We start from the raw sequence: 11,927 nt of genomic DNA, 5'->3' as shown, positions 1-11,927 counted from the left end.
AACCATCAGTAGATTCTGATCCACAGACCTCAGAGCCCGAGCTGGGGTGTAAGTCTGGATCAGATCATGAAGGTCTGACCATGAATAGATCTGAAAGTAAGAACCAGAATTCTAAAGTTGATCCTGAGATAGAGTAGAGTAGAGTAGAGTAGAGTAGAGAAGGATAGAGTAGAGTAGAGTAGAGTAGAGAAGGATAGAGTAGAGTAAAATAGAGAAGAGTAGAGTAGAGAAGGATGGAGTAGAGTAAAATAGAGAAGGATAGAGTAGAGAAGGATAGAGTAGAGTAAAATAGAGAAGGATAGAGTAGAGTAGAGAAGGATAGAGTAGAGTAAAATAGAGAAGAGTAGAGTAGAGAAGGATAGAGTAGAGTAAAATAGAGAAGGATAGAGTAGAGTAAAATAGAGAAGGATAGAGTAGAGTAGAGAAGGATAGAGTAGAGTAAAATAGAGAAGGATAGAGTAGAGTAGAGTAGAGAAGGATAGAGTAGAGTAGAGAAGGATAGAGTAGAGTAGAGTAGAGAAGGATAGAGTAGAGAAGGATAGAGTAGAGTAGAGAAGGATAGAGTAGAGTAAAATAGAGAAGAGTAGAGTAGAGTAGAGAAGGATGGAGTAGAGTAGAGTAGAGAAGGATAGAGTAGAGTAGAGAAGGATAGAGTAGAGTAGAGAAGGATAGAGTAGAGGAAAATAGAGAAGGATAGAGTAGAGTAAAATAAGTGTTTTTCTTTAATTAACATCAACCTGTGACTGGAGAGTTTTCTTCTGCTGCCACAGGAAGCGATCGGAGGTTATTCTCCTTCTGAGGCAGCGGCGGAGAGAAAGGGCTGATGGGAGGAGGGACAGGAAAAGGAGGCAGGAAGGAAAATCCATCAGAGCCAGAGAAACGTTCAGTGATGGCAGAGAACGACACCGACGTCCTCCTGGAAATACTTCAGTCCTACGATGCCGGTGAGTTCCTTCAAACCGCCGATCGTCGCTGATCCTGCAGAGACGTGAAGAACCAACTATTCTGTTCTTGAAGAAGAATCTTGAAGCTTCGCTGACGCGTCTGCGAGTGATTCTCCAGATGATTGTGACCAAAGTTATGTTTCCAGAGAGTCTGAAGCACAACTGCTGCCTGAGACTCTATTGAACATCAACTTGAAATACTTTATTACAATATATTCATTTTCCAGCATCATCGTGTTTTAACATTTCTATGTTTAAATGTTGTTTTATATCTGATGGTAGTTGGATTTTCATTGAAGTCATTCATTGAAACACCTAGAGTAGAGTAGAGTAGAGTAGAGTAGAGTAGAGAAGGATAGAGTAGAGTAGAGTAGAGAAGGATAGAGTAGAGTAGAGTAGAGTAGAGTAGAAAAGGATAGAGTAGAGAAGGATAGAGTAGAGTAGAGTAGAGTAGAGTAGGATAGAGTAGAGTAGAGTAGAGAAGGATAGAGTAGAGTAGAGTAGAGAAGGATGGAGTAGAGTAGAGTAGGATAGAGTAGAGTAGAGTAGGATAGAGTAGAGTAGAGTAGAGTAGAGTAGAGAAGGATGGAGTAGAGTAGAGTAGAGTAGAGTAGGATAGAGTAGAGTAGAGTAGGATAGAGTAGAGTAGAGAAGGATAGAGTAGAGTAGAGAAGGATAGAGTAGAGTAGAGAAGGATAGAGTAGAGAAGGATAGAGTAGAGTAGAGAAGGATAGAGTAGAGAAGGATAGAGTAGAGTAGAGAAGGATAGAGTAGAGTAGAGAAGGATAGAATAGAGTAGAGAAGGATAGAGTAGAGAAGGATAGAGTAGAGTAGAGAAGGATAGAGTAGAGAAGGATAGAGTAGAGTAGAGAAGGATAGAGTAGAGTAGAGAAGGATAGAGTAGAGAAGGATAGAGTATAGTAGAGAAGGATAGAGTAGAGAAGGATAGAGTAGAGAAGAGTAAAATAGAGAAGGATAGAGTAGAGTAGAGTAGAGAAGGATAGAGTAGAGTAGAGTAGAGAAGGATAGAGTAGAGAAGAATAAAATAGAGAAGGATAGAGTAGAGAAGGATAGAGTAGAGTAGAGTAGAGTAGAGAAGGATAGAGTAGAGTAGAGAAGGATAGAGTAGAGTAGAGTAGAGTAGAGAAGAGTAGAGTAGAGAAGGATAGAGTAGAGTAGAGTAAAATAGAGAATGATAGAATAGAGTAGAGTAGAGTAGAGTAGAGTAGAGAAGAGTAGAGTAGAGAAGAGTAGAGTAGAGAAGGATAGAGTAGAGTAGAGTAAAATAGAGAATGATAGAATAGAGTAGAGTAGAGTAGAGTAGAGAAGAGTAGAGTAGAGAAGGATAGAGTAGAGAAGGATAGAGTAGAGTAGAGTAGAGTAGAGTAGAGTAGAGTAGAGTAGAGTAGAGAAGGATAGAGTAGAGAAGGATAGAGTAGAGTAGAGAAGAGTAGAGTAGAGAAGGATAGAGTAGAGTAGAGTAAAATAGAGAATGATAGAATAGAGTAGAGTAGAGTAAAATAGAGAAGGATAGAGTAGAGTAGAGTAGATTAGAGTAAAATAGAGAAGGATAGAGTAGAGTACAGTAGAGTGGAGTAGAGTAAAATAGAGAAGGATAGAGTAGAGTAGAGTAGAGTAGAGAAGGATAGAGTATAGTAGAGTAGAGTAAAATAGAGAAGGATAGAGTAGAGTAGAGTAGAGTAGAGAAGGATAGAGTATAGTAGAGTAGAGTAAAATAGAGAAGGGTAGAGTAGAGTAAAATAGAGAAGGATAGAGTAGAGTAGAGTAGAGTAGAGTAGAGTAGAGAAGGATAGAGTATAGTAGAGTAGAGTAAAATAGAGAAGGATAGAGTAGAGTAGAGTAGATCGGAGTAAAATAGAGAAGGATAGAGTAGAGTAGAGTAGAGTAGAGTAGAGAAGGATAGAGTAGAGTAGAGTAGAGTAGAGTAGAGAAGGATAGAGTAGAGTAGAGTAGAGTAGAGAAGGATAGAGTAGAGTAGAGTAGAGTAGAGTAGAGTAGAGAAGAGTAGAGTAGAGAAGGATAGAGTAGAGAAGGATAGAGTAGAGTAGAGTAAAATAGAGAATGATAGAATAGAGTAGAGTAGAGTAAAATAGAGAAGGATAGAGTAGAGTAGAGTAAATAGAGAATGATAGAATAGAGTAGAGTAGAGTAAAATAGAGAAGGATAGAGTAGAGTACAGTAGAGTGGAGTAGAGTAAAATAGAGAAGGATAGAGTAGAGTAGAGAAGGATAGAGTATAGTAGAGTAGAGTAAAATAGAGAAGGATAGAGTAGAGTAAAATAGAGAAGGATAGAGTAGAGTAGAGTAAAATAGAGAATGATAGAATAGAGTAGAGTAGAGTAAAATAGAGAAGGATAGAGTAGAGTACAGTAGAGTGGAGTAGAGTAAAATAGAGAAGGATAGAGTAGAGTAGAGAAGGATAGAGTATAGTAGAGTAGAGTAAAATAGAGAAGGATAGAGTAGAGTAGAGTAGAGAAGGATAGAGTAGAGTAGAGTAGAGTAGAGTAGAGTAGAGTAGAGTAGAGTAGAGTAGAGTAGAGAAGAGTAGAGTAGAGAAGGATAGAGTAGAGAAGGATAGAGTAGAGTAGAGTAGAGTAGAGAAGAGTAAAATAGAGAAGGATAGAGTAGAGTAGAGTAGAGAAGGATAGAGTAGAGTAGAGTAGAGAAGGATAGAGTAGAGAAGAATAAAATAGAGAAGGATAGAGTAGAGAAGGATAGAGTAGAGTAGAGTAGAGTAGAGTAGAGAAGGATAGAGTAGAGTAGAGAAGGATAGAGTAGAGTAGAGTAGAGTAGAGAAGAGTAGAGTAGAGAAGGATAGAGTAGAGTAGAGTAAAATAGAGAATGATAGAATAGAGTAGAGTAGAGTAGAGTAGAGTAGAGAAGAGTAGAGTAGAGAAGAGTAGAGTAGAGAAGGATAGAGTAGAGTAGAGTAAAATAGAGAATGATAGAATAGAGTAGAGTAGAGTAGAGTAGAGAAGAGTAGAGTAGAGAAGGATAGAGTAGAGAAGGATAGAGTAGAGTAGAGTAGAGTAGAGTAGAGTAGAGTAGAGTAGAGTAGAGTAGAGTAGAGTAGAGTAGAGAAGGATAGAGTAGAGAAGGATAGAGTAGAGTAGAGAAGAGTAGAGTAGAGAAGGATAGAGTAGAGTAGAGTAAAATAGAGAATGATAGAATAGAGTAGAGTAGAGTAAAATAGAGAAGGATAGAGTAGAGTAGAGTAGATTAGAGTAAAATAGAGAAGGATAGAGTAGAGTACAGTAGAGTGGAGTAGAGTAAAATAGAGAAGGATAGAGTAGAGTAGAGTAGAGTAGAGAAGGATAGAGTATAGTAGAGTAGAGTAAAATAGAGAAGGATAGAGTAGAGTAGAGTAGAGTAGAGAAGGATAGAGTATAGTAGAGTAGAGTAAAATAGAGAAGGGTAGAGTAGAGTAAAATAGAGAAGGATAGAGTAGAGTAGAGTAGAGTAGAGTAGAGTAGAGTAGAGTAGAGTAGAGAAGGATAGAGTATAGTAGAGTAGAGTAAAATAGAGAAGGATAGAGTAGAGTAGAGTAGATTGGAGTAAAATAGAGAAGGATAGAGTAGAGTAGAGTAGAGTAGAGTAGAGAAGGATAGAGTAGAGTAGAGTAGAGTAGAGTAGAGTAGAGAAGGATAGAGTAGAGTAGAGTAGAGTAGAGAAGGATAGAGTAGAGTAGAGTAGAGTAGAGTAGAGTAGAGTAGAGTAGAGTAGAGTAGAGTAGAGTAGAGTAGAGAAGAGTAGAGTAGAGAAGGATAGAGTAGAGAAGGATAGAGTAGAGTAGAGTAAAATAGAGAATGATAGAATAGAGTAGAGTAGAGTAAAATAGAGAAGGATAGAGTAGAGTAGAGTAAAATAGAGAATGATAGAATAGAGTAGAGTAGAGTAAAATAGAGAAGGATAGAGTAGAGTACAGTAGAGTGGAGTAGAGTAAAATAGAGAAGGATAGAGTAGAGTAGAGAAGGATAGAGTATAGTAGAGTAGAGTAAAATAGAGAAGGATAGAGTAGAGTAAAATAGAGAAGGATAGAGTAGAGTAGAGTAAAATAGAGAATGATAGAATAGAGTAGAGTAGAGTAAAATAGAGAAGGATAGAGTAGAGTACAGTAGAGTGGAGTAGAGTAAAATAGAGAAGGATAGAGTAGAGTAGAGAAGGATAGAGTATAGTAGAGTAGAGTAAAATAGAGAAGGATAGAGTAGAGTAGAGTAGAGAAGGATAGAGTAGAGTAGAGTAGAGTAGAGTAGAGTAGAGTAGAGTAGAGAAGAGTAGAGTAGAGAAGGATAGAGTAGAGAAGGATAGAGTAGAGTAGAGTAGAGTAAAATAGAGAATGATAGAATAGAGTAGAGTAGAGTAAAATAGAGAAGGATAGAGTAGAGTAGATTAGAGTAAAATAGAGAAGGATAGAGTAGAGTACAGTAGAGTGGAGTAGAGTAAAATAGAGAAGGATAGAGTAGAGTAGAGAAGGATAGAGTATAGTAGAGTAGAGTAGAGTAGAGTAGAGTAGAGTAGAGTAGAGTAGAGTAGAGTAGAGTAGAGTAGAGTAGAGTGCAGTACAGTACAGTACAGTACAGTACAGTACAGTACAGTAGAGTAGACACAAACATCAGTCCCTGAAATACCTTGAAACATGAATTTCTTAACGTATTTTTGTGTCTGTGTATGTTCTGGCTTCAGTTCCTCTGGTCACAGCCTTCTGTGTGTCCGTGGGTCTGGGGCTGGTGTTCGGATCCATGGTCTACATCATCTGGACCTGGACGTCCAGACGAAGAGCAGGTTCTGCCAGAATCACGGCGCGACCATCAGGACAGCTGCGAGGCAGGAGGGGGTTCAGCTGCGACCGCAGGAGCGACAACAGACGCCCACCTTGACCACGAGGTCGGCTCTGACACAACCCGACGCCACGACCTCCAGACCCCAGTCCTTCTGGGGGAGCAACGGCCTGATGGGGATCCAGGCCACACAGACCCCCCCTCCAGCTTACGAGAGCATCATCAGGGCGTACCAGGAGACCTGCACCTGAGGGAACATGCACCTGAGGGAACATGCACCTGAGGGAACATGCACCTGAGGGAACATGTACCTGAGGGAACATGCATCTGAGGGAACAAACACCTGAGGGAACATGTACCTGAGGGAACATGTACCCGAAGGAACATGTACCCAAAGGAACATGTAGCTGAGGGAACATGTACCTGAGGGAACATGTACCTGAGGGAACATGCACCTGAGGGAACATATACCAAAGGGAACATGTACCTGAGGGAACATGCACCTGAGGGAACATGCACCCGAAGGAACATGTACCTGAGGGAACATGTACCCGAAGGAACATGTACCCGAAGGAACATGTACCTAAGGGAACATGCACCCGAGGGAACATGCACCCAAGGGAACATGTACCTGAGGGAACATATACCTGAGGGAACATGTACCTGAGGGAACATGCACCTGAGGGAACATGTACCTGAGGGAACATGCACCTGAGGGAACATGTACCTAATGGAACATGCACCTGAGGGAACATGTACCTAAGGGAACATGCACCTGAGGGAACATTAACCTAAGGGAACATGCACCTGAGGGAACATGTACCTGAGGGAAAATGCACCTGAAGGAACATGTACCTAAGGGAACATGCACCTGAGGGAACATATACCTAAGGGAACATGTAGCTAAGGGAACATGTACCTGAGGGAACATGAAGTTAAGGGAACATGTACCTGAGGGAACATGTACCTGAGGGAACATGTAGCTAAGGGAACATGTAGCTAAGGGAACATGTACCTGAGGGAACATGTACCTGAGGGAACATGTACCTGAGGGAACATGCACCTGAGGGAACATGCACCTGAGGGAACATGTACCTAAGGGAACATGCACCTGAGGGAACATTAACCTAAGGGAACATGCACCTGAGGGAACATGTACCTGAGGGAAAATGCACCTGAAGGAACATGTACCTAAGGGAACATGCACCTGAGGGAACATATACCTAAGGGAACATGTAGCTAAGGGAACATGTACCTGAGGGAACATGAAGTTAAGGGAACATGTACCTGAGGGAACATGTACCTGAGGGAACATGTAGCTAAGGGAACATGTAGCTAAGGGAACATGTACCTGAGGGAACATGTACCTGAGGGAACATGTACCTGAGGGAACATGCACCTGAGGGAACATGCACCTGAGGGAACATGCACCTGAGGGAACATGTACCTGAGGGAACATGTTCCTGAGGGAACATTTACCTGAGGGAACATGTTCCTGAGGGAACATGTACCTGAGGGAACATGCACCTGAGGGAACATGCACCTGAGGGAACATGTACCTGAGGGAACATGTACCTGAGGGAACATGTTCCTGAGGGAACATGTACCTGAGGGAACATGCACCTGAGGGAACATGCACCTGAGGGAACATGTTCCTGAGGGAACATGCACCTGAGGGAACATGCACCTGAGGGAACATGTACCTGAGGGAACATGCACCTGAGGGAACATGTACCTGAGGGAACATGTACCTGAGGGAACATGCACCTGAGGGAACATGCACCTGAGGGAACATGCACCTGAGGGAACATGCACCCAAGGGAACATGCACCTGAGGGAACATGTACCTGAGGGAACATGCACCTGAGGGAACATGCACCTGAGGGAACATGCACCTGAGGGAACATGCACCTGAGGGAACGTGCACCTGAGGGAACATGTGCCTGAGGGAACATGTACCTAAGGGAACATGTACCTAAGGGAACATGCACCTGAGGGAACATGCACCTGAGGGAACATGTACCTGAGGGAACATGCACCTGAGGGAACATGTACCTGAGGGAACATGCGCCTGAGGGAACATGCACCTGAGGGAACATGCACCTGAGGGAACATGTAGCTAAGGGAACATGCACCTGAGGGAACATGCACCTGAGGGAACATGTACCTGAGGGAACATGTACCTTCTGACGGGTGTGACATAAATATTTAAGAAGTTTGGATCAGACCTAATTACTGTGACTTTTAAATCCTTCTGACTGGAGACTTGATTGACGGAAGCTTTGAAGGAGCATTTTTAACATCATCATCATCATCATCATCATCATCATCATCATCATCATCATCATCATCTTCATCATCATCATCATCATCATCATCATCATCATCATCATCATCATCATCATCATCTCCACCTTCATCCTTCAACAAACCACTGCTTAGTTTGGGTTCGTTTAGTTGTTGATCAGCTTTAAATCTGTTGTCCTAGTTTCAGACTTTTAGGAAAAACTAAAGATGCACTTGTTTGTGAGTAAATGACAGAAACGAAGATGAAGTCTTGTTCCTGAAACACTGCAGATGTTTATTCAACACAGTAGCAGGAAACGAGGCCCGGACGTCACATGTGTTTTGTGTTGTTTTCGGGTGTGTTTGGTTTCCAGACCTTTAGCCTGTTGATGCTTCGGTTCGAGAGGTTTGAGTCGTTGACGAATAAACAACAGATTCTCCTCTGAACTGAAATAAATGTCTGCAGTAAGAATGTTTCGTTGTGAAGGTTCTTCTTCATTCAGACTAAAATATAAAAGATGTTTACGTTACAATGAAAATAACATCATCTTCAGTGAGTCCTACACAAACAGACAGTATCTACACAAACAGACAGTATCTACACAAACAGACAGTATCTACACAAACAGACAGTATCTACACAAACAGACAGTATCTACACAAACAGACAGTACCTACACAAACAGACAGTATCTACACAAACAGACAGTATCTACACAAACAGACAGTATCTACACAAACAGACAGTATCTACACAAACAGACAGTATCTACACAAACAGACAGTACCTACACAAACAGACAGTATCTACACAAACAGACAGTATCTACACAAACAGACAGTATCTACACAAACAGACAGTATCTACACAAACAGACAGTATCTACACAAACAGACAGTATCTACACAAACATCCAGTGTCTACACAAACAGACAGTATCTACACAAACAGACAGTATCTACACAAACATCCAGCATCTACACAAACATCCAGTATCTACACAAACAGACAGTATCTACACAAACATCCAGTATCTACACAAACATCCAGCATCTACACAAACAGACAGTATCTACACAAACAGACAGTATCTACACAAACATCCAGTGTCTACACAAACAGACAGTATCTACACAAACAGACAGTATCTACACAAACAGACAGTATCTACACAAACATCCAGCATCTACACAAACATCCAGTATCTACACAAACAGACAGTATCTACACAAACAGACAGTATCTACACAAACATCCAGTGTCTACACAAACAGACAGTATCTACACAAACAGACAGTATCTACACAAACAGACAGTATCTACACAAACATCCAGTATCTACACAAACATCCAGTATCTACACAAACAGACAGTATCTACACAAACAGACAGTATCTACACAAACAGACAGTATCTACACAAACATCCAGTATCTACACAAACATCCAGTATCTACACAAACAGACAGTATCTACACAAACAGACAGTATCTACACAAACAGACAGTATCTACACAAACATCCAGTATCTACACAAACAGACAGTATCTACACAAACAGACAGCATCTACACAAACATCCAGCATCTACACAAACATCCAGCATCTACACAAACATCCAGCATCAACACAAACATCCAGTATCTACACAAACACCCAGCATCTACACAAACATCCAGCATCTACACAAACATCCAGTATCTACACAAACATCCAGTATCTACACAAACATCCAGTATCTACACAAACATCCAGCATCTACACAAACATCCAGTATCTACACAAACATCCAGCATCTACACAAACATCCAGTATCTACACAAACATCCAGTATCTACACAAACATCCAGCATCTACACAAACATCCAGTATCTACACAAACATCCAGTATCTACACAAACATCCAGCATCTACACAAACATCCAGCATCTACACAAACATCCAGTATCTACACAAACATCCAGCATCTACACAAACATCCAGTATCTACACAAACATCCAGCATCTACACAAACATCCAGTATGTACACAAACATCAAGTATCTACACAAACATCCAGTATCTACACAAACATCCAGCATCTACACAAACATCCAGCATCTACACAAACATCCAGCATCTACACAAACATCCAGCATCTACACAAACATCCAGCATCTACACAAACATCCAGTATCTACACAAACATCCAGCATCTACACAAACATCCAGCATCTACACAAACATCCAGTATCTACACAAACATACAGTATCTACACAAACATCCAGTATCTACACAAACATCCAGTATCTACACAAACATCCAGCATCTACACAAACATCCAGCATCTACACAAACATCCAGCATCTACACAAACATCCAGTATCTACACAAACATCCAGTATCTACACAAACATCCAGTATCTACACAAACAGACAGTATCTACACAAACATCCAGTATCTACACGAACAGACAGTATCTACACAAACAAACAGTATCTACACAAACAGACAGTATCTACACAAACATCCAGTATCTACACAAACATCCAGCATCTACACAAACATCCAGCATCTACACAAACAGACAGTATCTACACAAACAGACAGTATCTACACAAACAGACAGTATCTACACAAACATCCAGTATCTACACAAATATCCAGCATCTACACAAACAGACAGTATCTACACAAACATCCAGCATCTACACAAACATCCAGCATCTACACAAACATCCAGTATCTACACAAACATCCAGTATCTACACAAACATCCAGCATCTACACAAACATCCAGTATCTACACAAACATCCAGTATCTACACAAACATCCAGTGTCTACACAAACATCCAGTATCTACAAAAACATCCAGTATCTACACAAACATCCAGTATCTATACAAACATCCAGTATCTACACAAACATCCAGCATCTACACAAACATCCAGCATCTACACAAACATCCAGTATCTACACAAACATCCAGCATCTACACAAACATCCAGCATCTACACAAACATCCAGCATCTACACAAACATCCAGCATCTACACAAACATCCAGTATCTACACAAACATCCAGTATCTACACAAACATCCAGCATCTACACAAACATCCAGCATCTACACAAACATCCAGCATCTACACAAACATCCAGCATCTACACAAACATCCAGCATCTACACAAACATCCAGTATCTACACAAACAGACAGTATCTACACAAACATCCAGTATCTACACAAACAGAGAGTATCTACACAAACAGAGAGTATCTACACAAACAGAGAGTATCTACACAAACAGACAGTATCTACACAAACATCCAGCATCTACACAAACATCCAGTATCTACACAAACATCCAGTATCTACACAAACATCCAGCATCTACACAAACATCCAGTATCTACACAAACATCCAGCATCTACACAAACATCCAGCATCTACACAAACATCCAGTATCTACACAAACATCCAGTATCTACACAAACATCCAGTATCTACACAAATATCCAGTATCTACACAAATATCCAGTATCTACACAAACATCCAGTATCTACACAAACATCTAGTATCTACACAAATATCCAGTATCTACACAAATATCCAGTATCTACACAAACATCCAGCATCTACACAAACATCCAGTATCTACACAAACATCCAGTATCTACACAAACAGACAGTATCTACACAAACAGACAGTATCTACACAAACAGACAGTATCTACACAAACAGACAGTATCTACACAAACATCCAGTATCTACACAAACATCCAGCATCTACACAAACATCCAGTATCTACACAAACAGACAGTATCTACACAAACAGACAGTGTCTACACAAACATCCAGTATCTACACAAACATCCAGTATCTACACAAACAGACAGTATCTACACAAACAGAC

At 40.7% G+C, this 11,927-nt stretch overlaps 1 protein-coding gene across 1 annotated transcript; it reads left to right on the top strand.

Moving 5' to 3' along the window:
- Positions 1–889: 889 nt before the first annotated feature.
- myct1a (myc target 1a) lies at positions 890–5,993 on the top strand. The gene is made up of 3 exons (XM_087806339.1): positions 890–944; positions 5,648–5,788; positions 5,830–5,993. The coding sequence occupies exons 1-3, from the start codon at positions 890–892 to the stop codon at positions 5,991–5,993; spliced, it is 360 nt and encodes a 119-aa protein (XP_087662465.1).
- Positions 5,994–11,927: the final 5,934 nt, after the last annotated feature.

Source organism: Callionymus lyra, chromosome 13, assembly GCF_982586985.1.
Source record: "Callionymus lyra chromosome 13, fCalLyr1.hap1.1, whole genome shotgun sequence".
In the NCBI taxonomy this organism is placed as follows: domain Eukaryota; kingdom Metazoa; phylum Chordata; class Actinopteri; order Syngnathiformes; family Callionymidae; genus Callionymus; species Callionymus lyra.
Note: the sequence above shows the minus strand (reverse complement) of the source record. Positions and strands in the feature narration are given on the sequence as shown.

What these genes read in the sequence shown, in the direction of transcription:
- myct1a (XM_087806339.1), top strand. Translation starts at nt 890, where the DNA reads ATGGCAGAGAACGACACCGACGTCCTCCTGGAAATACTTCAGTCCTAC. An exon ending in ACTTCAGTCCTACGATGCCG is followed by an intron (nt 945 to 5,647) that starts GTGAGTTCCTTC and finishes TTCTGGCTTCAG; the next exon opens with TTCCTCTGGTCACAGCCTTC. An exon ending in ACCATCAGGACAGCTGCGAG is followed by an intron (nt 5,789 to 5,829) that starts GCAGGAGGGGGT and finishes AGCGACAACAGA; the next exon opens with CGCCCACCTTGACCACGAGG.